Below are 22,373 nucleotides of genomic sequence, written 5' to 3'. Positions count from 1 at the left end.
TACTCATCACTGCATTCTCTACCAGAAAGCTGGTTGGCCCTCTTTGATGTCACGTAGGTTGATACATTGCTAGTTTTTCATTCATAAAGCCATTTTACAATAAGTCCCACTGTACCTAACATAATTACTAAACTTTAGACATGAGTTATCACAGGGCTGGTCCTTGCCGTTCTGGCTCCCTAGTCAAGACCAACAATTGATTGGGTGCCATTTGATTGGGTGCCATTTGATTTGAGAAACCTGCATGATGTAGAAAGTGTCTGTCTCATTACACTGATATTCATTTTATCTCCAGTCTGTAGGCTACAAAAAAGGCCACATACTCTTTCTACCATATCCTATATCTGCTACATGATATATGTTAGGTTACTTTTGGGATGGAAATTTGGTGGAGCGCCGCAGTGATGCGTCTCTCCAACAGCACCCTATAGAGACATGCTGGGAATAGACAAGTCAAATATGTTGCACCCTTGCCTTTGACAAGGTGAGCACTGTTTATCACACAGTGGCATTAGCACTCACATAAAAAGTCCATATGCCACTGGTTGAGAGACATTGTCACTGTTTTTGGGCAGAATTATGTGAGTTTTTATGTGTTGTTGGAGGTGCGTCTTGGTTAGTTTAGCTCAGAAAATGTCGCCATCGTCAATCTGCCGCCATAAGTGGGCTGGCCGTACCTGGTCTCAGGGTACTCTGGAAGTTCCTTTGGTCAAGACGGAGTTAGCTAAATCAGCTTTAAGTTTTATTGCACCTTATCTTCAAAATGCTCTTAAATTTGATATACTGGTGCCTCTAGGCAAATTCAGAAAGCTGATTGAGGACCATGTTACTTATGAATGTGTTTGAATGACCGTTTTTTCTTTCTGCTTGCATTTTGTATTTATATTTTGATGTGTTTATTTTCTTGAATTTCTGTAATTCCAGGCTCATCTGTAAAAGAGACCTTGGTCTCCCTGATAAAATAAAGGAGAAAAAAACAGTTGAGGAATCATATTTTAACTTGTCTGATTGCTTACCATCTTGCACACATCCAAATACATAGGCCTATTAGATTTACTGTATGAGCAAAGGCCTTTTTTGGTTTACACAAAAAAGCCCAACCTATCTGAAGATAATCGACATTTTAAATATATACGCTATACAAATAGGCTATATTGTGTAGGGTATTCAGTTCTAGACAACCATTAAAAAGTTATCTGGTATGCGTGCATGCATGGTTCCTAATACATTTTAATTGTAGCCTAATGACTCACCACTGTCCCTCTTTTTTTTCTGTGCTTCACGGTCTATCTGTCTTGATGGGCTGAGCGGATACAACTCGATAATATTTGTTCCGCATTCGACGTGTCCGCAAAGCGCCAGAGTATAATATCGTCCTTTACGGAAAATACCGAAGGGTGTGGTCAATTGAAGTGAAATAGATTTGTTGTGTTCTAATTAGATGCGTGTTGCTGTTCCAGCACTGTGTTGGTGTACAGCTCTTTGCCAAGAGAACCAAGTTCATGCAAATCTGCGAACATCCACCAGGGCGCATCTGTGAGCTATTACTCCCGATTTAAATGCCCTCACACACACCAACGCTTCAACCATACGCGTAGAAACAGCTACCAGCGTTCTACCCACCCGCTCGCCTGCTTCGGGGCCAAGAAATAAGAGAGAGGCGGGATAGACATGCCATCAAGGACAAAGGGGGAGCGGATTCAATAGACAGCGGGATACCTTTCCACATATTTTGGAAAATCAATGGTAGTGATTACGATATTAGATTGGTGTAGTCACAAACCCCCCTGCATACTCACACAAAGAGCAGGGCCGGGTGGAAATAAATTATAATTTAAACAAATTTAACGCGCAGCGTCAGCGCTGGTATTTTATATAAGGGACTCGAAGGAACGCAGTAAAAAAGAACATAGCTCAACCAACAATAGCCAGATTTTTGACTGAAACGCGAATACCAGTGTGTAAGAGAAAAGGATAATAATAGTGGAGTAGTTCAGGACGTGATTTTCCAGGTATGTATGTTTCCCTCGCTGTTAACTATTACGCATAGGCCTAATAATAAGCGCAGGTCTCTTTTTCTTCTCCATCACCTTGCACAACAAACGCTACCTGCAATGAGATCTTAAACCAAACAAATATACTCTGGTTTTCTCTGACGCAAATACAAATTAGGCCTATTCATGTTTGAATAGTGGTTGTCGGGCAAATATAATGATTTTGTGGATATTTTGAAAACGAAGAGGAATGTGATAGCCTTTTCCTCTTATTTTATGTTGTGAGATAGATTTACATGGTCAGATATTGATGGAAGGCAACACTAAAAACACAAATGATCAACAATACTGCACTGCTGATAATATCACGTTATGAGCAATTTCACCTAGGCACTTTTATTGTAGATTTAAATATGCGAAATGGTATATAGGGATATGTTCAATGACATTGAAATGCTTGATATACCCATGTATATACTTTATACATCTCTTGAGTTTAGCACAACTGTCATAGCATGAGCTTACCCTACCCTATCATAACCTAAAATAATGTTTAATTACCCCATTGTTTACAAATAACAATAGTGTGAACAAATGTAAATACATGTTTTAAACTATCACGTGGATTACACTAATGACCATTGAACAGATTCCCAGGTCACAGACTGCACCTTTTAATATCTGTCTCTCTAAAGCAGGGGTGTCAAACGCATTTTGCCCTGGGGACCTCATTCGGTCTTCAATGAGGTCCGGAGGGCTGCACTGAAATTGGTTATATTTCTTGCCTGTTGAAAATAAAGGTCAATTTAAAATATATATTTTTTTTACATTTGTATTTTTTTAGTCCACCACCACTGCGAGCCAGATTGTACCCCCTCCGTATATTTGACACACCTGCTCTAAAGCTTAAGCAAACTACAGATTTACTGTAGGTTTTTAATGATCAGTGTAGTTGCTGGTGCTGTTGTTCTGATTAAAGTACAATACTGCAGTAAGGCATGCATTTAGAAATGTACTCAGATTTCGAAGCATTTTCCTTTTGCTCTCTTGCTTTACTTTCTTACCATCATTTAGGCTGTATCTGTTCTCCCTTCCTTCCTCAAAATCTCTTTCTCTCCCCACTTCTGTTTTCCTCCACTCTCTGTCAGGCTGTTCTGATACTAAGCCATGGTGTCTACAGTTCTTGCTGTGACACTATCTGTCACCATCCTCCACCTAACAACAGGTAATGTGTGTGTGTGTGTGTGTGTGTGTGTGTGTGTGTGTGTGTGTGTGTGTGTGTGTGTGTGTGTGTGTGTGTGTGTGTGTGTGTGTGTGTGTGTGTGTGTGTGTGTGTGTGTGTGTGTGTGTGTGTGTGTGTGTGTGTGTGTGTGTGTGTGTGTGTGTGTGTGTGTGTGTGTGTGTGTGTGTGTGTGTGTTGGTTAGTGCTGAGCGATTAACTGAAATGTTGGTTATTTTTTGTTTTTTAAATAACAATTTGACTGAAATCAGTTACATTATTTGAATTTCATGTCATTCAGCTTTTTTTCTGTGAACTCAATGCAATGTGCGCTGTAGTTTCTCTAGAGATAAGTCCGATCCTATGCCCGAACTGTGCTTAGTAGTAGGGATTTGTAGTTTATTACAACAGTCCAAATTTATTTATACTGTAGTTCTCCGCAGAAAATTGGATAATTAACTACAATGACCATAATCCATCGTGCGGCTAAACTTGTCCGGTCTTTGTTTCTTTTACGTCTGCTACTTGAGAGAAGAATGCGCAATCAAGAGGGCAGTTTATTTGCGAGTATCTCTACCTGAAAATACCATACATGATCTAAGTGATTGATAGTTGGCATTCAGCAGTCATAAAAATATGGCTTATTTACTTTGAGAAACTACTAAAAAGTGTCTTTGTCAGACAGCATAGCCAGCAGCTCTATAGAGATGATAGGATTACTTGGAATGACATAAATTGTCAAATAAAACAAATGTAATATACACAACTACTGACATATTTTATTAAAGTAAATTAATGTGAATAACTGATGGTTAATATATGATAAACAGTCATGGGCAGTCACTACGATCATGGGACTTTTATTAATGGATTTATCTGTGTTACAAAATTCATCCCACATATTTAAAACATTTAATGTTTTAAAAAATTATTGAAATTGAACATTTGATATTTTTTTATAATCAAACCGACCTCAAATAGCTCTAATCACTCTGCACTAGCGTGTGTGCGGAAGTGATAGAGAAAGAGGCAGCAATGTTTGTAATGTAAATGTGATTGGTGTTTCTTGATTAATTTTTAAAAAATAACGAATTTGCCAATCATAGTTTAAATATATATATCTTTCCACTTAGGTGTGAGCTTTGTGACACCTGACCATGAGGCTACTCCCGCAGCAAGTCCTGGTCCCCATCCATTGGGTGAGCTGATCCATGCAGCCCTTCTGAGTAAGGAGTACCTGGGCCATGCCTCAATCAATACAGGTAGTATAGCTCACCAATAGCAGTTTTACATTATTCTATCAATACTGATATTAATTAATATCAGTAAAATTTTATTAGTCACATGCGCCAAACACAACCTACAGTGAAATGCTTACTTACGAGCCCCTAACCAACAATGCATTGGAAAAAATATGGATAAGAATAAGAAATAAAAGTAACAGGTAATTAAAGAACAGCAGTAAAATAACAATTAGCGAGACTATATACAGGGGGGTATCGGTACAGAGTCAATTTGTGGGGACACCGGTTAGTTGAGGTAATATGTACATGTAGGTAGAGTTATTAAAGTGACTATGCATAGATGATAACAACAGAGAGTATTAAACATATCCAGGTCAATTACTTGATAAGCATATCCAGTAAATAAGTAAGTAAATCCAGCTAATTATCATACAGGATGTCCAGATAATAACCAATGAGTACATCCACATCATAAAGAGGTGTGTGGGAGGTGGCATTTCATTAGATGTTCAGGAGTCTTATGACTTGGGGGTAGAAGCTGTTTAGAAGCCACTTGGACCTAGACATGGCGCTCCGGTACCGCTTGCCGTGCGGTAGCAGAGAGAACAGTCCATGACTAGGGTGGCTGGAGTCTTTGACAACTGTTAGGGCCTTCCTCTGACACCGCCTGGTATAGCTGTCCTGGATGGCAGGAAGCTTGGCCCCAGTGATGTACTGGGCCGTTCGTACTACCCTCTGTAGTGCCGTGCAGTCGGAGGCAGAGCAGTTGCCATACCAGGCAGTGATGCATCCTGAGGGGGAGTAGGTTTTGTTGTGCCCTCTTCACGACTGTCTTGGTGTGCTTGGACCATGTTAGTTTGTTGGTAATGTGGATGTGGACAATATGCTACTACTAATTAATAATAACAACAGAAATACTTTTATTTATAAAGCCCTTTTCAAATGAACCAAAACCAACTGCATATATAGAAGGGTAGGCTGGGGCCAAGATGCGGACCAATCAACACACTCATGACAAAACTTGGCGTGTTTAAAACAGGGATGGGCAACTTTGATGGGGTTGGGGGCCACAAGAAATCGTAACTTATCACAGGGGACTGTAGTGGCTTGTGGGTCTGCGCACCCAAATCCATATCCACACATTCACTCCTTTTGGGGCCCTAAGCAAAATTAAGTTTTACACATCATTCCATGCAATTCTACTCATTTTGCCATAGGGTGTGTTATGCAGGTGAGTGAGGACCCAAAAGCGATATAACGAAAACAGAGTCTTTTAATGTCCAAACAGGGAAAACATAACTCCTCAATCATTACAGGGAAGTCCAAACAGGGAAAACACAAATCCTCTAGTTTAACAGGAGAGTCCCCCTTCTAGTTGTTGAGGAGAGTTGCAGGGCTAGCGGCAACAGACTGCAGGTCCCTTCGGGTAGGCGCGGGCCGTAGAGGATAGAGACACCTGCTCACACGTAGTATCTGATGACGAGGCAGAATACAACTGGACGGAACAAAAGCAAAGCAAACAGCAAACAAGAATCCGACAAGGACAGAAGCAGAAACAGAGAGAGAAATAGAGACTTAATCAGAGGGCAAAATAGGGGACAGGTGTGAAAGAGTAAACAAGGTCTTTAGGAGAATGAGGAACAGCTGGGAGCAGGAACGGAACGATAGAGAGAGAGAGGAATAGAGAGAGAGAAAGAAACCTAATAAGACCAGCAGGGGGAAACGAAGAGAAGAGAAAGCACAGGGACAAGACATGACAATACAATACATGACAGGGTGTTGAGAAATGTTTGAATTTTTTATATAATATCTGACAGAGTGACTTGTTATCAACGTGGGCCCCCCATTCGGTATTTCAACCATTATTACTACAAGTTTAGATAGCTGGTCGCAAGGCTAATTTACAATCTAAAAAATGTTAGCTGACTTCAGCTAATTCAGTGGCTTTCAGTAACTGACATCACAAGAGAAAACTGCTGATGCAAAACCATATTTCAAAATTGCACCTTGTGTATACTACTATTGTGGGCTGTCCTTCTCCGTGGCCGACGTGAGTAAAACATTTAAACGTGTTAACCCTCGCAAGACCGGCATCCCTAGCCACGTCCTCAGATCATGCGCAAACCAGCTGGCTGGTGTGTTTACGGACATATTCAATCCATCTCTATCCCAGTCTTCCTTCCCCACATGCTTCAAGATGGCCACCATTGTTCCTGTTCCCAAGACAGCTAAGGTAACTGAACTAAATGACTATCCCACATAGCACTCACTTCTATCATCATGAAGTGCTTTGAGAGACTAGTCAAGGATCGTATCACCTCCACCCTACCTGATACCCTAGACCCACTCCAATATGCTTACTGCCCCAATAGGTCCACAGACAATGCAATCACCATCACACTACCCTATCCCATCTGGACAAGAGGAATACCTGTTCATTGACAACAGCTCAGCATTCAACACCATAGTACCCTTCAAACTCATCATTAAGCTTGAGACCCTGGGTCTCGACCCCAGCATGTGCAACTGGGTCCTGGACTTCCTGACGGGCCGCACCCAGGTGGTGAAGGTAGGAAACAACATCCCCACTCCGCTTATCCTCAACACTGGGGCCCCACAAGGGTGCGTTCTCAGCCCTCTCCTGTACTCCCTGTTCACCCATGACTGCGTGGTCACTACAGTGGTAGGCTTGATTACCGACAACGACGAGACAGCCTACAGGGAGATGGTGAGGGCCCTCTGAGTGTGGTGTCAGGAAAATAACCTCTCACTCAACGTCAGCAAAACAAAAGAGATGATTATGGACTTCAGGAAACAGCAGAGGGAGCACCCCCCCTATCTACATTGATGGGACAGCAGTGGAGAAGGTGGAAGGTTTTAAGTTCCTCGGCGTACGTATCACCGACAAACTGAAATGGGCCACACACACAGTAGTGTGGTGAAGAAGGCGCAACAGTGGCTCTTCAACCTCAGGAGGCTGAAACAATTTGGCTTGTCACCGAAAACCCCCACTAACTTTTACAGGTGCACAATTGAGAGCATCTTGTCAGGCTATATCACCGTCTGGTACGGCAACTGCACCCCCCCACACGACCTGTTCACCCCACTTACATCCAGAAGTCCAATACAGGTGCATCAAAGCTGGGATAGAAGCTATTTTTCAATCTTTCTATCTCAAGGACATCAGATTATTAAACAGCCCCCACTAGCACAGAGAAGCCGCTGCCTACCTACAGACTTGATATCATTGGCGACTTTAATAAATGGAACACTAATCACTTTAATAATGTTTACATATCTCACATTACTCATCTCATATGTATATACTGTATACTGTGTCCTTCACTATCTATTCTTTACTATCTATTGCATCTTAGTCGCTCTGTCACTGCTCATCCATATATTTTATACTTATGTATTCTCATCCCATTCCTTTACTAGATTATCTCTATTTGGTTTTGTTGTGCAGTTTGTTAGATATTACCTTTAGATACTGCTGCACTGTCGGATCTAGAAGCATAAGCATTTTGCTACACTCGCGATAACATCTGCTAGCCATGTGTATGTGACCAATAAGATTTGATTTTTTGATTTGATTTGATATTCTAACTCTCAATAGTAAATTAAGCTGAAATGAAAAATCCCAGAAATGTTCCAAGCGTATTTCTCTCAAATTTTCTGCACAACTGTGTTTACTTCCCTGTTAGTGAGCATTTCTCCTTTGCCAAGATAATCCATTCACGTGACAGGTGTGGTATATCAAGAAGCTGATTAAAGGAGTTTATCACACAACACAATGCCACAGATGTCTCAAGTTTTGAGGGAGCGTGCAATTGGCATGCTGCTGCAGGAATGTCCACCAGAGCTGTTGCCAGAGAATATAATGTTAATTTCTCTCATTTCTACGACCAACGTCGTTTTAGAGAATTTACATACATGTGGTCTGCGGACTCAGAACCGCAGACCACGTGTATGGCGTCGTGTGGGCGAGCGTTTTGCTGATGTCAACATTTTGAACAGAGTGCCCCATAGCAGAGTTTTGGTATGGGCAGGCATAAGCTATGGACAACGAACACAATTGCGTTTTATCGATTGGCAATTTAAATGCATAGAGATACTGTAACGAGATTCTGAGGCCTATTGTTGTGCCATTCATCCGCCGCCATCACCTCATATTTCAGCATGATAATGCATGGCCCCACGTCGCAAGGATCTGTACATAATACCTGCAAGCTAAACATTTTCCAGTTCTTACATGGCCTGCATACTCACTAGACATGTCACCCATTGCGCATGTTTGGGATACTATGGGTCGATGTGTACGACAGTGTTCCAGTTCCCGCCAATATCCAACAACTTTGCACAGCCATTGAAGATGAGTGGGACAACATTCTACAGGCCTGATCAACTATGCAAAGGAGATGTGTCGCACTGCATGAGGCAAATGGTGGTCAGATCAAATACTAACTGGTTTTCTGATCTACTCCCCTACCTCCCTACCTTTTCCTCATCAAGCTACACACAATACCCCATAATAACAAAGCAAAAACAGGTTTCAATACATTGTTGCTAATTTATCAAATTAAAAAAATCAGAAATTTCGCATTTACGTAAGTATTCCTTTACTCAGTAATTTGTTGAAGCACCTTTGGCAGCCGTTACAACTTTGATTATTGTGTATGATGCTACAAGCTTGGCACACCTGTATTTGGGGAGTTTCTCCCATTCTTCTCTGCAGATCCTCTCAAGCTCTGTCAGGTTGGATGGGGAGTATTGCTGCACAGCTATTTTTAGGTCGGGTTCAAGTCTGGGGTCTGGATGGGCCACTCAGGGACATTCAGAGACTTGTCCCGAAGCCACTCCTGCGTTGTCTTGGCTGTACTCTTAGGGTTGTTGTCCTATTGGAAGGTGAACCTTCGCCCTAGTCTGAGCTCTCTGGAGCAAGTTTTCATCAAGGATCTCTCTGTACTTTGCTCCGTTCATCTTTGCCTCTATCCTGACTAGTCTTCCAGTCCCTGCCGCAGAAAAACATCCCCACAGCATCCCCAGTACCCTTCCCCAGATCTGTGGTTCAATACAATTCTGTCCCCGCACTCTACGGACAATTTGTTTGAGCCCATGGCTTGGTTTTTGCTCTGATAGGCGCTGTCAACTATGGGTCCTTATATAGACAGGTGTGTGCCTTTCCAAATGATGTCCAATCATTTGAATTGACCACAGGTGGACTCCAATCAAGTTGTAGAAACTTCTCAAGGATGATCAATGGAAACAGGATGCACCTGAGCTCAATTCCGAGTCTCATGACATACTTATGTAAATATGGTATTTATAAAAACCTGTTTTTGCTTTGTCATTATGGGTTATTGTGTATAGATTGCTGAGTGGAAAAAAGTGTTTGTATATAATTTTATTCAAGTTTGATAAAATGTACACCAATGTAAGTAGAACGATTTTACCATATCCCAACCACCCTTCCTCCCTCCACACAACACTTCCACCCCCGTCCCTTCCTTACTTCTACGCCCTTCCTCAGTTCACCCACCTCAATTCCCTCACAACCACTCACCCCAACCACCCACCCCATATACCCAACCCACCCCACACCCTCCCACAGTTCGGTCCTAGAAAAACATTCCACAGAGATATCACAACAAATAAACAAGAATACAGGAAAAATGAAATTGTCTCACATACAAACAACTCAATACAGATTCAAAATACAAAAAGTGGAGCAACCAAAATAAATAAATAAATGATCAGTAAACAGACAAACTTGCTTGTACTGGATAGCATTATATTGATGACTGCACCTGTAATGTAATGACTACTTGGAAACCTTAAAGCATCTCATCATACGGGAACCTTTGCAAGCCATTGAAGTATGATATAAATGGTTGCCATTTTCTAACAGAGAATATAATTATACGTCGAGCCAATAAGGATGTAAAAGGAACAGTATCGGCATGTTTGGGGTCCAAGGAGAACAAGTCTTCCAGAATACCAAAAACAGCTACCAAAGGTCATGGCTGCAGGTTAATTTCAAGCACCTCAGATCATTTAAAAACATTATAGAATCCCAGTCATTTTGTAGTTTTGAACATTGAATGAATGTTGAGACATGACATCTATCACACTCATCATTTACATTTGCAGATAGTTCAGACAATCTTGATTTGGAAAAATGCACTCTATATAAAAACCTTAAATTGTATGTGACCAAGACGAACACAAGATGTAGTGGAGCGTACTCTATCAATCGCCTCATCCCGCCACTCATGTGTACATTCAACACCCATTTCCTGTTCCCATGCAGATTTAGTTTTGTTAGTGGAATGTTTGTCCAATGACATAATACACAGATCTGAGAAATTACTGCTTTCTGTCGAAGTGATAGAGTCAATATGCCATTCCAGGGTTAGCAAGGGGGTGGAGCAGGGAGGCCAGAACATTGTGAGGAGACACAATGCCTAATTTGAAGGTAACTGAAAAAGTGAGATGGAGGCAAAGAGACCCAGTTGGGAAAACTAGAAAAAATGCCATCTACATATAAGGACTTAATACATTTACTTGTCTAGTAAAATAAATCATTATCTATTAGGGAAGCGGAGAATAAGTGATTCTTATCAATAGGATCCATAGTAGATGCAGAGGAGAAATTAAAATCCAGTCGAAACTGATACCAAATCTTAAGTGTGGAAAGCACTACAGGATTTCCAGTATAGCGAGTGGGGGATGCTGGGAGAAAAGAGCAGAGTAAAGTAGGAAGAGAAGCAGAAATACAAGAATGTGCCTCTAGGTGGCACCATGGTGTATATATATGCCATTTAGCAGACGCTTTTATCCAAAGCGACTTACAGTCATGTGTGCATACATTCTACGTATGGGTGGTCCCGGGGATCGAACCCACTACCCTGGCGTTACAAGCGCCATGCTCTACCAACTGAGCTACAGAAGGACTATGTAACCAGAATGGCAATTTCTGAAAGTTGTCTGCCCAGTAATAGTATAAAAAGTTGGGTAGTGCAAGCCCTCCACTAAACGTGCATCTTTGAAGTAAAGATCTACTGACTCCGGGTACCTTTCCTCCCCAGATAAATGTGATAACAGCCCAAATGATTGACTTGGTAAAAACAATGGGAGAGATTGAAATAGATAATGGAATTTGGGTAAACTGTTCATTTTTACAGCATTAATCCTTACTATAAGTGATATTGGTAAGTTACCCCATCTCTGAAAATCTGATTTCATTTGCGTAAGGAGGGGAGCAAAGTTTGCAGAAAAAAGAGAATGTAATTAACGAGTTACGTTCACTCCAAGATATTTGAAACCAGAGCAACTAAGCTGAAAGTCAAGTCTGTCTGCTGGAGTTGTAGCGCTGATTGGGAAGCACTCACTTTTCTGGAGATTCATCTTATAACCGGAGAAGGAGCCAAAGTTCTCCAGAATGTCAGCAGACGACTTGCCCTGTCTCCATGTTCATAGTAGGTACCACGTGAATGCAATAGTAACGGTTCTGCATCTGTAAAACCAGATCAAATTAGATTTATTTGTCACATACACATGGTTAGCAGATGTTAATGCGAGTGTAACGAAATGCTTGTGCTTCTAGTTCCGACCATGCAGTAATATCTAACAAGTATTCTAACAATTTCACAACAACTACCTTATACACACAAGTGTAAAGGAATTAATATGAATATTTACATACAGATATATGAATGAGCGATGGCCAAATGGCAAAGGCAAGATGCAGTAGATGGTATTAGAGTACAGCATATACATATGAGATGAGTAATGTAGGGTAAAGTAGCATTGTTTCAAGTTGCTAGTGATACATTTATTACATACATTTTTTATTATTAAAGTGGCCAGAGATGAGTCTGTATGTTGGCAGCAGCCACTCAATGTTAGTGATGGCTGTTTAACAGTCTGATGGTGTCATGCAGGTGAAAGAGGACCCAAACGCGACTTAACAGAAACAGAGTTTATTAATGTTCAAAACGGAATAACTGAAATCCTCTAGATTTGTAGAGGGGAAAACAACTGGAGAAGCGGCCACAGACTGCAGGTCGCTTCGGGTAGGCGCAGGCCGTAGTCGACTGAGACACCTGCTCACACGCAGCGTCTGAAGAAGGCACAAAACACGACAGGACAGGGTGATACACAATCACGGCAAAAAACACGACAGGACAGGGCGAAACGCAATCACAGCATGGAATACAAAACAAGGAACCGATGGAACAGGAACGGATCACAAAGGAATAAATAGGGAGTCTAATCAGGGGAAAGGATCGGGAACAGGTGTGGGAAGACTAAATGATGATTAGGGGAATAGGAACAGCTGGGAGCAGGAACGGAACGACAGAGAGAAGAGAGAGCGAGAGAGTGAGAGAGGGAGGGGAGAGAGGGGATAGAACCAAACAAGACCAGCAGAGGGAAACGAATAGCATGGGGAGCACAGGGACAAGACATGACAATAAATGACAAACATGACAGTACCCCCCACTCACCGAGCGCCTCCTGGCGCACTCGAGGAGGAATCCTGGCGGCAACGGAGGAAATCATCGATGAGCGAACGGTCCAGCACGTCCCGAGACGGAACCCAACTCCTCTCCTCAGGACCGTAACCCTCCCAATCCACTAGGTATTGGTGACCCCGTCCCGAGAACGCATGTCCATAATTTTATGTACCTTGTAAATAGGTGCGCTCTCGACAAGGACGGGAGGGGGGAGGGAAGACGAACGGGGGTGCGAAGAAAGGGCTTAACACAGGAGACATGGAAGACAGGATGGACGCGACGAAGATGTCGCGGAAGAAGCAGTCGCACAGCGACAGGATTGACGACCTGGGAGACACGGAACGGACCAATGAACCGCGGAGTCAACTTACGAGAAGCTGTCGTAAGAGGAAGGTTGCGAGTGGAAAGCCACACTCTCTGGCCGCAACAATACCTTGGACTCTTAATCCTGCGTTTATTGGCGGCTCTCACCGTCTGTGCCCTGTAACGGCAAAGTGCAGACCTCACCCTCCTCCAGGTGCGCTCACAACGTTGGACAAACGCTTGAGCGGAGGGAACGCTGGACTCGGCAAGCTGGGATGAGAACAGAGGAGGCTGGTAACCCAGACTACTCTGAAACGGAGATAACCCGGTAGCAGACGAAGGAAGCGAATTGTGAGCGTATTCTGCCCAGGGGAGCTGTTCTGCCCAAGACGCAGGGTTCCTGAAAGAAAGGCTGCGTAGTATGCGACCAATCGTCTGATTGGCCCTCTCTGCTTGACCGTTAGACTGGGGATGAAACCCGGAAGAGAGACTGACAGACGCACCAATCAAACGACAGAACTCCCTCCAAAACTGTGACGTGAATTGCGGACCTCTGTCTGAAACGGCGTCTAACGGGAGGCCATGAATTCTGAATACATTCTCAATAATGATTTGTGCCGTCTCCTTAGCGGAAGGAAGTTTAGCGAGGGGAATGAAATGTGCCGCCTTAGAGAACCTATCGACAACCGTCAGAATCACAGTCTTCCCCGCAGACAAAGGCAGACCGGTAATGAAGTCTAAGGCAATGTGAGACCATGGTCGAGAAGGAATGGGGAGCGGTCTGAGACGACCGGCAGGAGGAGAGTTACCCGACTTAGTCTGCGCGCAGTCCGAACAGGCAGCCACGAAACGGCGCGTGTCACGCTCCTGAGTCGGCCACCAAAAGCGCTGGCGAATAGACGCAAGAGTGCCTCGAACACCGGGATGACCCGCTAACTTGGCAGAGTGAGCCCACTGAAGAACAGCCAGACGAGTGGAAACAGGAACGAAAAGGAGGTTACTAGGACAAGCGCGCGGCGCAGTGTGCGTGAGTGCTTGCTTAACCTGTCTTTCAATTCCCCAGACTGTTAACCCGACAACACGCCCATAAGGAAGAATCCCCTCGGGATCAGTAGAAGCCACAGAAGAACTAAACAGACGGGATAAGGCATCAGGCTTGGTGTTCTTGCTACCCGGACGGTAAGAAATCACAAACTCGAAACGAGCGAAAAACAACGCCCAACGAGCTTGACGGGCATTAAGTCGTTTGGCAGAACGGATGTACTCAAGGTTCTTATGGTCTGTCCAAACGACAAAAGGAACGGTCGCCCCCTCCAACCACTGTCGCCATTCGCCTAGGGCTAAGCGGATGGCGAGCAGTTCACGGTTACCCACATCATAGTTGCGCTCAGATGGCGACAGGCGATGAGAAAAATAAGCGCAAGGATGAACCTTATCGTCAGACTGGAAGCGCTGGGATAGAATGGCTCCCACGCCTACCTCTGAAGCGTCAACCTCGACAATGAATTGTCTAGTGACGTCAGGAGTAACGAGGATAGGAGCGGACGTAAAACGTTCTTTTAGAAGATCAAAAGCTCCCTGGGCGGAACCGGACCACTTAAAACACGTCTTGACAGAAGTAAGAGCTGTGAGAGGGGCAGCAACTTGACCGAAATTACGAATGAAACGCCGATAGAAATTAGCGAAACCTAAAAAGCGCTGCAACTCGACACGTGACCTTGGAACGGGCCAATCACTGACAGCTTGGACCTTAGCGGAATCCATCTGAATGCCTTCAGCGGAAATAACGGAACCGAGAAAAGTAACGGAGGAGACATGAAAAGAGCACTTCTCAGCCTTTACGTAGAGACAATTCTCTAAAAGGCGCTGTAGAACACGTCGAACGTGCTGAACATGAATCTCGAGTGACGGAGAAAAAATCAGGATATCGTCAAGATAGACAAAAACAAAAATGTTCAGCATGTCTCTCAGAACATCATTAACTAATGCCTGAAAAACAGCTGGCGCATTGGCGAGACCGAACGGCAGAACCCGGTACTCAAAATGCCCTAACGGAGTATTAAACGCCGTTTTCCACTCGTCCCCCTCTCTGATGCGCACGAGATGGTAAGCGTTACGAAGGTCCAACTTAGTAAAGCACCTGGCTCCCTGCAGAATCTCGAAGGCTGATGACATAAGGGGAAGCGGATAACGATTCTTAACCGTTATGTCATTCAGCCCTCGATAATCCACGCAGGGACGCAGAGTACCGTCCTTCTTCTTAACAAAAAAACCCCGCCCCGGCCGGAGAGGAAGAAGGCACTATGGTACCGGCGTCAAGAGACACAGACAAATAATCCTCGAGAGCCTTACGTTCGGGAGCCGACAGAGAGTATAGTCTACCTCGAGGAGGAGTGGTCCCCGGAAGGAGATCAATACTACAATCATACGACCGGTGAGGAGGAAGGGAGTTGGCTCGGGACCGACTGAAGACCGTGCGCAGATCATGATATTCCTCCGGCACTCCTGTCAAATCGCCAGGTTCCTCCTGAGAAGTAGGGACAGAAGAAACGGGAGGGATGGCAGACATTAAACACTTCACATGACAAGAAACGTTCCAGGATAGGATAGAATTACTAGACCAATTAATAGAAGGATTATGACATACTAGCCAGGGATGACCCAAAACAACAGGTGTAAACGGTGAACGGAAAATCAAAAAAGAAATAGTCTCACTGTGGTTACCAGATACTGTGAGGGTTAAAGGTAGTGTCTCAAATCTGATACTGGGAAGATGACTACCATCTAAGGCGAACATGGGCGTAGGCTTATCTAACTCTCTGAAAGGAATGTCATGTTTCCGAACCCATGCTTCGTCCATGAAACAACCCTCAGCCCCAGAGTCTATCAAGGCACTACATGTAGCGCCCGAACCGGTCCAGCGTAGGTGGACCGACAAAGTAGTACAGGACTTTGATGGAGAGACTTGAGTAGTTGCGCTCACCTGTAGCCCTCCGCTTACAGATGAGCTCTGGCTTTACTGGACATGAATTAACGAAATGTCCAGCAACTCCACAATAGAGGCACAGGCGGTTGGTGATCCTCCGTTCCCTCTCCTTATTCGAGATGCGAATCCCTCCCAGCTGCATGGGCTCAGTCTCAAAGCCAGAGGGGGAGATGGTTGCGATGCGGAGCAGGGAAACACCGTTGATGCGAGCTCTCTTCCACGAGCCCGGTGACGAAGATCTACCCGTCGTTCTATGCGGATGGCGAGAGCAATCAAAGAGTCCACATCTGAAGGAACCTCCCGGGAGAGAATCTCATCCTTAACCACAGCGTGGAGTCCCTCCAGAAAACGAGCGAGCAGCGCCGGCTCGTTCCACTCACTAGAGGCAGCAAGAGTGCGAAACTCAATGGAATAATCCGTTATGGACCGTTCACCTTGGCATAAGGAAGCCAGGGCCCTAGAAGCCTCCCCACCAAAAACTGAACGGTCAAAAACCCGAATCATCTCCTCTTTAAAGTTCTGGAAATCGTTAGAGCAAACAGCCCTTGCCTCCCAGATAGCTGTGCCCCATTCTCGAGCCCGGCCAGTGAGGAGTGAAATGACGTAAGCAACCCGAGCTCTCTCTCTAGAGTATGTGTTGGGTTGGAGAGAGAACACAATCTCACACTGCGTGAGAAAGGAGCGGCACTCAGTGGGCTGCCCGGAGTAGCAAGGTGGGTTATTAACCCTAGGTTCTGGAGGCTCGGCAGGCCAGGAAGTAACAGGTGGCACGAGACGTAGACTCTGGAACTGTCCAGAGAGGTCGGAAACCTGAGCAGCCAGGTTTTCCACGGCCTGGCGAGCAGCGGACAATTCCTGCTCGTGTCTGCCGAGCATGGCTCCTTGGATCTCGACGGCAGTGTAACGAGCGTCTGAAGTCGCTGGGTCCATTCTTTGATCGGTTCCTTCTGTCATGCAGGTGAAAGAGGACCCAAACGCGACTTAACAGAAACAGAGTTTATTAATGTTCAAAACGGAATAACTGAAATCCTCTAGATTTGTAGAGGGGAAAACAACTGGAGAAGCGGCCACAGACTGCAGGTCGCCGGGTAGGCGCAGGCCGTAGTCGACTGAGACACCTGCTCACACGCAGCGTCTGAAGAAGGCACAAAACACGACAGGACAGGGTGATACACAATCACGGCAAAAAACACGACAGGACAGGGCGAAACGCAATCACAGCATGGAATACAAAACAAGGAACCGATGGAACAGGAACGGATCACAAAGGAATAAATAGGGAGTCTAATCAGGGGAAAGGATCGGGAACAGGTGTGGGAAGACTAAATGATGATTAGGGGAATAGGAACAGCTGGGAGCAGGAACGGAACGACAGAGAGAAGAGAGAGCGAGAGAGTGAGAGAGGGAGGGGGAGAGAGAGGGATAGAACCAAACAAGACCAGCAGAGGGAAACGAATAGCATGGGGAGCACAGGGACAAGACATGACAATAAATGACAAACATGACATGCACCTGTACTGACCTCGCCTTCTGGATGATAGCGGGGTGAACAGGCAGTGGCTCAGGTGGTTGTTGTCCTTGATGATCTTTTTGGCCTGCCTGTGACATCGGGTGGTGTAGGTGTCCTGGAGGGCAGGTAGTTTGCCCCCGGTGATGCGTTGTGCAGACCTCACTACTCCCTCTGGAGAGCCTTACGGTTGTGGGCGGGCCAATTGCCATACCAGGCGGTGATACAGGATGCTCTCGATTGTGCATCTGTAAAAGTTTGTGAGTGTTTTTGGTGACAAGCCAAATTTCTTCAGCCTCCTGAGGTTGAAGAGGAGCTGCTGCGCCTTCTTCACCACACTGTCTGTGTGGGTGGACCATTTCAGTTTGTCCGTGATGTGTACGCCGAGGAACTTAAAACTTTCCACCTCCTCCACTAAATGTCCCGTTGATGTGGATAGGGGGCTGCTCTCTCTGCTGTTTCCTGAAGTCCACGATCATCTCCTTTGTTTTGTTGACATTGAGAGTGAGGTTATTTTCCTGACACCACACTCCGAGGGCCCTCACCTCCTCCCTGTAGGCCATCTCGTTGTTGTTGGTAATCAAGCCTACCACTGTATTGTTGTCTGCAAACTTGACAATTGAGTTGGAGGCGTGCATGGCCATGCAGTCATGGGTGAACAGGGAGTACAGGAGAGGGCTGAGAACGCACCCTTGTGGGGCCCAAATGTTGAGGATCAGCGGGGTGGAGATGTTGTTTCCTACTCTCAGCACCTGGGGGCGGCCCGTCAGGAAGTCCAGGACCTAGTTCCACAGGGCAGGGTCAAGACCCAGGGTCTCGATCTTAATGACGAGTTTGGAGGGTACTATGGTGTTAAATGCTGAGCTGTAGCTGATGAACAGCATTCTTACATAGGTATTCCTCTGTCCAGATGGGATAGGGCAGTGTGCAGTGTGATAGCGATTTCATTGTCTGTGGACCTATTGGGGCGGTAAGCAAACTGGAGTGGGTCTAGGGTGTCAGGTAGGATGGGGGTGATATGGTCCTTGACTAGTCTCTCAAAGCACTTCATGATGATGGATGTGAGTGCTACGGTGCGATAGTCATTTAGCTCGGTTACCTTAGCTTTGATGGGAACAAGAACAATGGTGGCCCTCTTGAAGCATGTGGGAACAGCAGAATGGGATAACGATTGATTGAATATGTCCGTAAACACACCAGCTTGCTGGTCTGCACATGCTCTGAGGACGCGGCTGGGGATGCCGTCTGGGCCGGCAGCATTGCGAGGGTTAGCACGTTTAAATGTTTTACTCACGTTAGCTGCAGTGAAGGAGAGCCCGAAGGTTTTGGTAGCGGGCCGTGTCAGTGGCACTGTATTGTCCTCAAAGCGAGCAAAGAAGTTGTTTAGTTTGTCTGGGCGCAAGCCATCGTGGTCCGCGATGGGGCTGGTTTTCCTTTTGTAGTCTGTGATTGACTGTAGACCCTGCAACATACTTCTCGTGTCTGAGCTGTTGAACTCTACTTTGTCTCTACAGTTTAGTGACGCGTATCTTGTTTGATCGACTTGCGGATGGAATTTGTATTCGGTCATGTTTCCGGTCACCTTGCCCTGATTAAAAGCAGTGGTACACGCTTTCAGTTTTGCGTGAATGCTGCCATCAATCCACGGTTTCTGGTTGGGGAGGGTTTTAATAGACGCTGTGGGTACAACATCACCGATGCACTTGCTAATAAACTCGCTCACGAAACTATGTGGACATATCCCAGTCCACGTGATCGAAGCAAACTTGAAGCATGGAATCCGATTGTAATACGAGTTGCAACAATTTAAAAAACACAATGGTGTTCTCCGTTTTGCTCTACAGCCCCCACAAGTGTCACAGGACTCATCTGAAGTTAACCCGGTACCGGTTAAAACATTTTATGGATGTATGGAGGTAGTTTTGTGACAACAAAAAACGGGGGTTAAATATGAGTCCAAAAAACTAAAATATTCCCTGAATTTTCTTATGTCCTATATATAAGGACAGACATTTCAAAACCTTATTCCTTAGGAAGTATTTTTTGACTCTGTTTTGCCATTTATGAATGTGTTATTCAATGTGTTCTTATGGGCTATAGTAGATATACTACTATACTATAGTAGAAAAATTCAATATTTTATCAAATACTAAAACAAATATTTTGATTTTTGTGTGACCATCTAAAAAAATTCCATATGTTAGCTTCCCCCGTCCACATTGATATTATGGAGTATTGTGTATAGGCCAGTGAAAATCTCAATTTATTCCTTTTTAAATTCATACTGTAGCACAGCAAAATGTGGAAAAAGTCAAGGGGTGTGAATACTTTTTGGAAATTGATCCGACTGCAAAAGAGGGGGCCCATGGGCCGCCAGTTGCCCATCCCTGGTTTGAACACTCTGCCTTGATTGCAGGCACAACAACCAAACCTATTCAGGCTGTACCACAGCTTGGGCAGACTGAGCCTGCAGCCACTGTAATGCTACCAGGGGTGCTAACCACAGCCCTGACTTCATCGCCCCCAGCCAGCCAATCAGGAGCAGGAAAAACTGTAACATCACCCACAGAGGAGGAGACGACAACCACTTTGATCACCACCACAACCATCACCACAGTGCATATGCCGGGTAAATGAATGGCAGGATTGCATGCCTAACATTATGTAATGTTAGGATGAATGTAGTGTTTCATAGGCATTACTTCCATAGGGTTGAGATATTTGTGCATTTTCAGTCAAGTATCCTGACTTTCTCTCTCCAGTGCAGTGCAATGCCAGTCTCTCTGGGATGGAGGGCATTGTGGAGTCTCCAAATCCTCTCTCCTCATCCCCTTACTCTCCTCTGGAGTGCATCTACAGCATCACAGTGTATCCGGGTTATGGAGTGGAAATTCAGGTAAGGCACCGTTAGTCATCAAATCAAATAAAATGTTTCACATGCGCCAAATACAACAACTTTGTTCAGTTGCTAAAAAAAATGTTGGAGACCCCTCCAGCAACTTTTATTGGTAAAAGATTCTAGCTACAAATTCAGCTACTTTTCAGGCTGCCTTTGGGGAGTTTTGATACTGAGGGTTTCTATAGTTTTGATAGTATTTAGCTAGTCTTGCTAACACCAGCCTCTCGACGTCCTTGACGTGAGTCTGGAACAGCTGCTTTGATGTGTCGGCAAGAAGCGACCATAATGAAGGGGCTGTGCCCTCAGACTTCAAAGCGGCATCCTACACTGGTTGGATATCCCGATTTTGAATTGAATCATGATCTTTTGTTTTACATAGGACCGCTTCAGCCCTTCCGCTTCCAGGATAAGTAAACACACACAGTAGCTAGCTAACACAAACCTTTGGAAGTTCGGACATTGTTGGCCACTATTCTTTATTTATTCAGGAAACCCCATTGAGACTGTCTCATTCACAAGAGGGCTCTGATAACAACAATATAACAACACAAAACAGCAATACAAAAAGCAATACAAAACTCAACATTTATGAAAAACAGTCACAGTACTCCGCTACAATTAACACCCTAAGCCGCAGAGTGACACCAGAACATCTAATTGTAATGAGTTCTCCAAATTGTTCCAGCAGTGAGGCGCATTAAAGCTAAAAGCGGATTTACCTAATTCGGTGGAGACCCGAGGAACCTCAAGTTAACCAACCCTGTGAACGTGTTTGGTAACGCATGTTTTTATACTTAAACAACGAAGTCAGAAGCTTGTGTAGTGGAACTTTGTAAACAAAAAGGGAATAGTGAAGTGATCTACGGGACTTTAATGAGAACCAGCCAACCTTTTAGTACAAGATGCAGGGATGAGTATTAAAACTGCAACCTGTGATAAAGCGAAGGGCGCTATTGTAGACGGCATCCAAAGGTTTAAAAAATTGACTGTACAATCTGATCCTGCCATTTTAAGGAGAGGCAAGATCTATTTCTGAAAAAGAAGCCCAGGATTCTAGCAGCCATATTTAGCACTAACTGAAGTTTATTTAGTGATTTATCCAGGTAGCCGGAAAGTAGAGCATTGCAGTAGTCTTTGATTTTTGCAATGTTTACGTAGATGGAAAAAAGCTGTCCTTGAAACAGTCTTGATATGTTCGTCAAAAGAGAGATCAGGGTCCAGAGTAACGCCGAGGTCCTTTATGTATGTCTTTATTTGAGACGAGTGTACAACCATTAAGATTAATTGTCAGATTCAACAGAAGATCTCTTGGGACCTAGAACAAGCATATCTGTTTTGTCCGAGTTTAAAAGTAGAACGTTTGCAGCAATCCACTTCCTTATGTCTGAAACACAGGCTTCTAGCGAGGACAATTTTGGGGCTTCACCATGTTTCATTGAAATGTACAGCTGTGTGTCATCTGCATAGCAGTGAAAGTTAACATTATATTTTCGAATGACATCCCCAAGAGGTAAAATATATAGTGAAACCAATAGTGGTCCTAAAACGGAACCTTGAGAAACACCGAAATTTACAGTTGATTTGTCAGAGGACAAACAATTCAGAGACAAACTGATATCTTTCCGACAGATAAGATCTAAACCAGGCCAGAACTTGTACATGTAGACCAATTTGGGTTTCCAATCTCTCCAAAAGAATGTGG

At 44.4% G+C, this 22,373-nt stretch overlaps 1 protein-coding gene across 1 annotated transcript; it reads left to right on the top strand.

The window, feature by feature from the left end:
• The first annotated feature begins 1,573 nt into the window (after nt 1-1,573).
• Nucleotides 1,574-21,362, top strand: LOC124038705 (seizure protein 6 homolog). The gene is made up of 6 exons (XM_046354789.1): nt 1,574-2,012; nt 3,143-3,219; nt 4,347-4,475; nt 20,189-20,401; nt 20,535-20,668; nt 21,357-21,362. Exons 2-6 carry the CDS (start codon nt 3,162-3,164, stop codon nt 21,360-21,362), a joined length of 540 nt encoding a protein of 179 aa, XP_046210745.1. The 5' UTR covers nt 1,574-2,012; nt 3,143-3,161.
• The last annotated feature ends 1,011 nt before the right edge of the window (nt 21,363-22,373 follow it).

This window comes from Oncorhynchus gorbuscha, linkage group LG06, assembly GCF_021184085.1.
Source record: "Oncorhynchus gorbuscha isolate QuinsamMale2020 ecotype Even-year linkage group LG06, OgorEven_v1.0, whole genome shotgun sequence".
NCBI lineage: Eukaryota > Metazoa > Chordata > Actinopteri > Salmoniformes > Salmonidae > Oncorhynchus > Oncorhynchus gorbuscha.
Note: the sequence above shows the minus strand (reverse complement) of the source record. Positions and strands in the feature narration are given on the sequence as shown.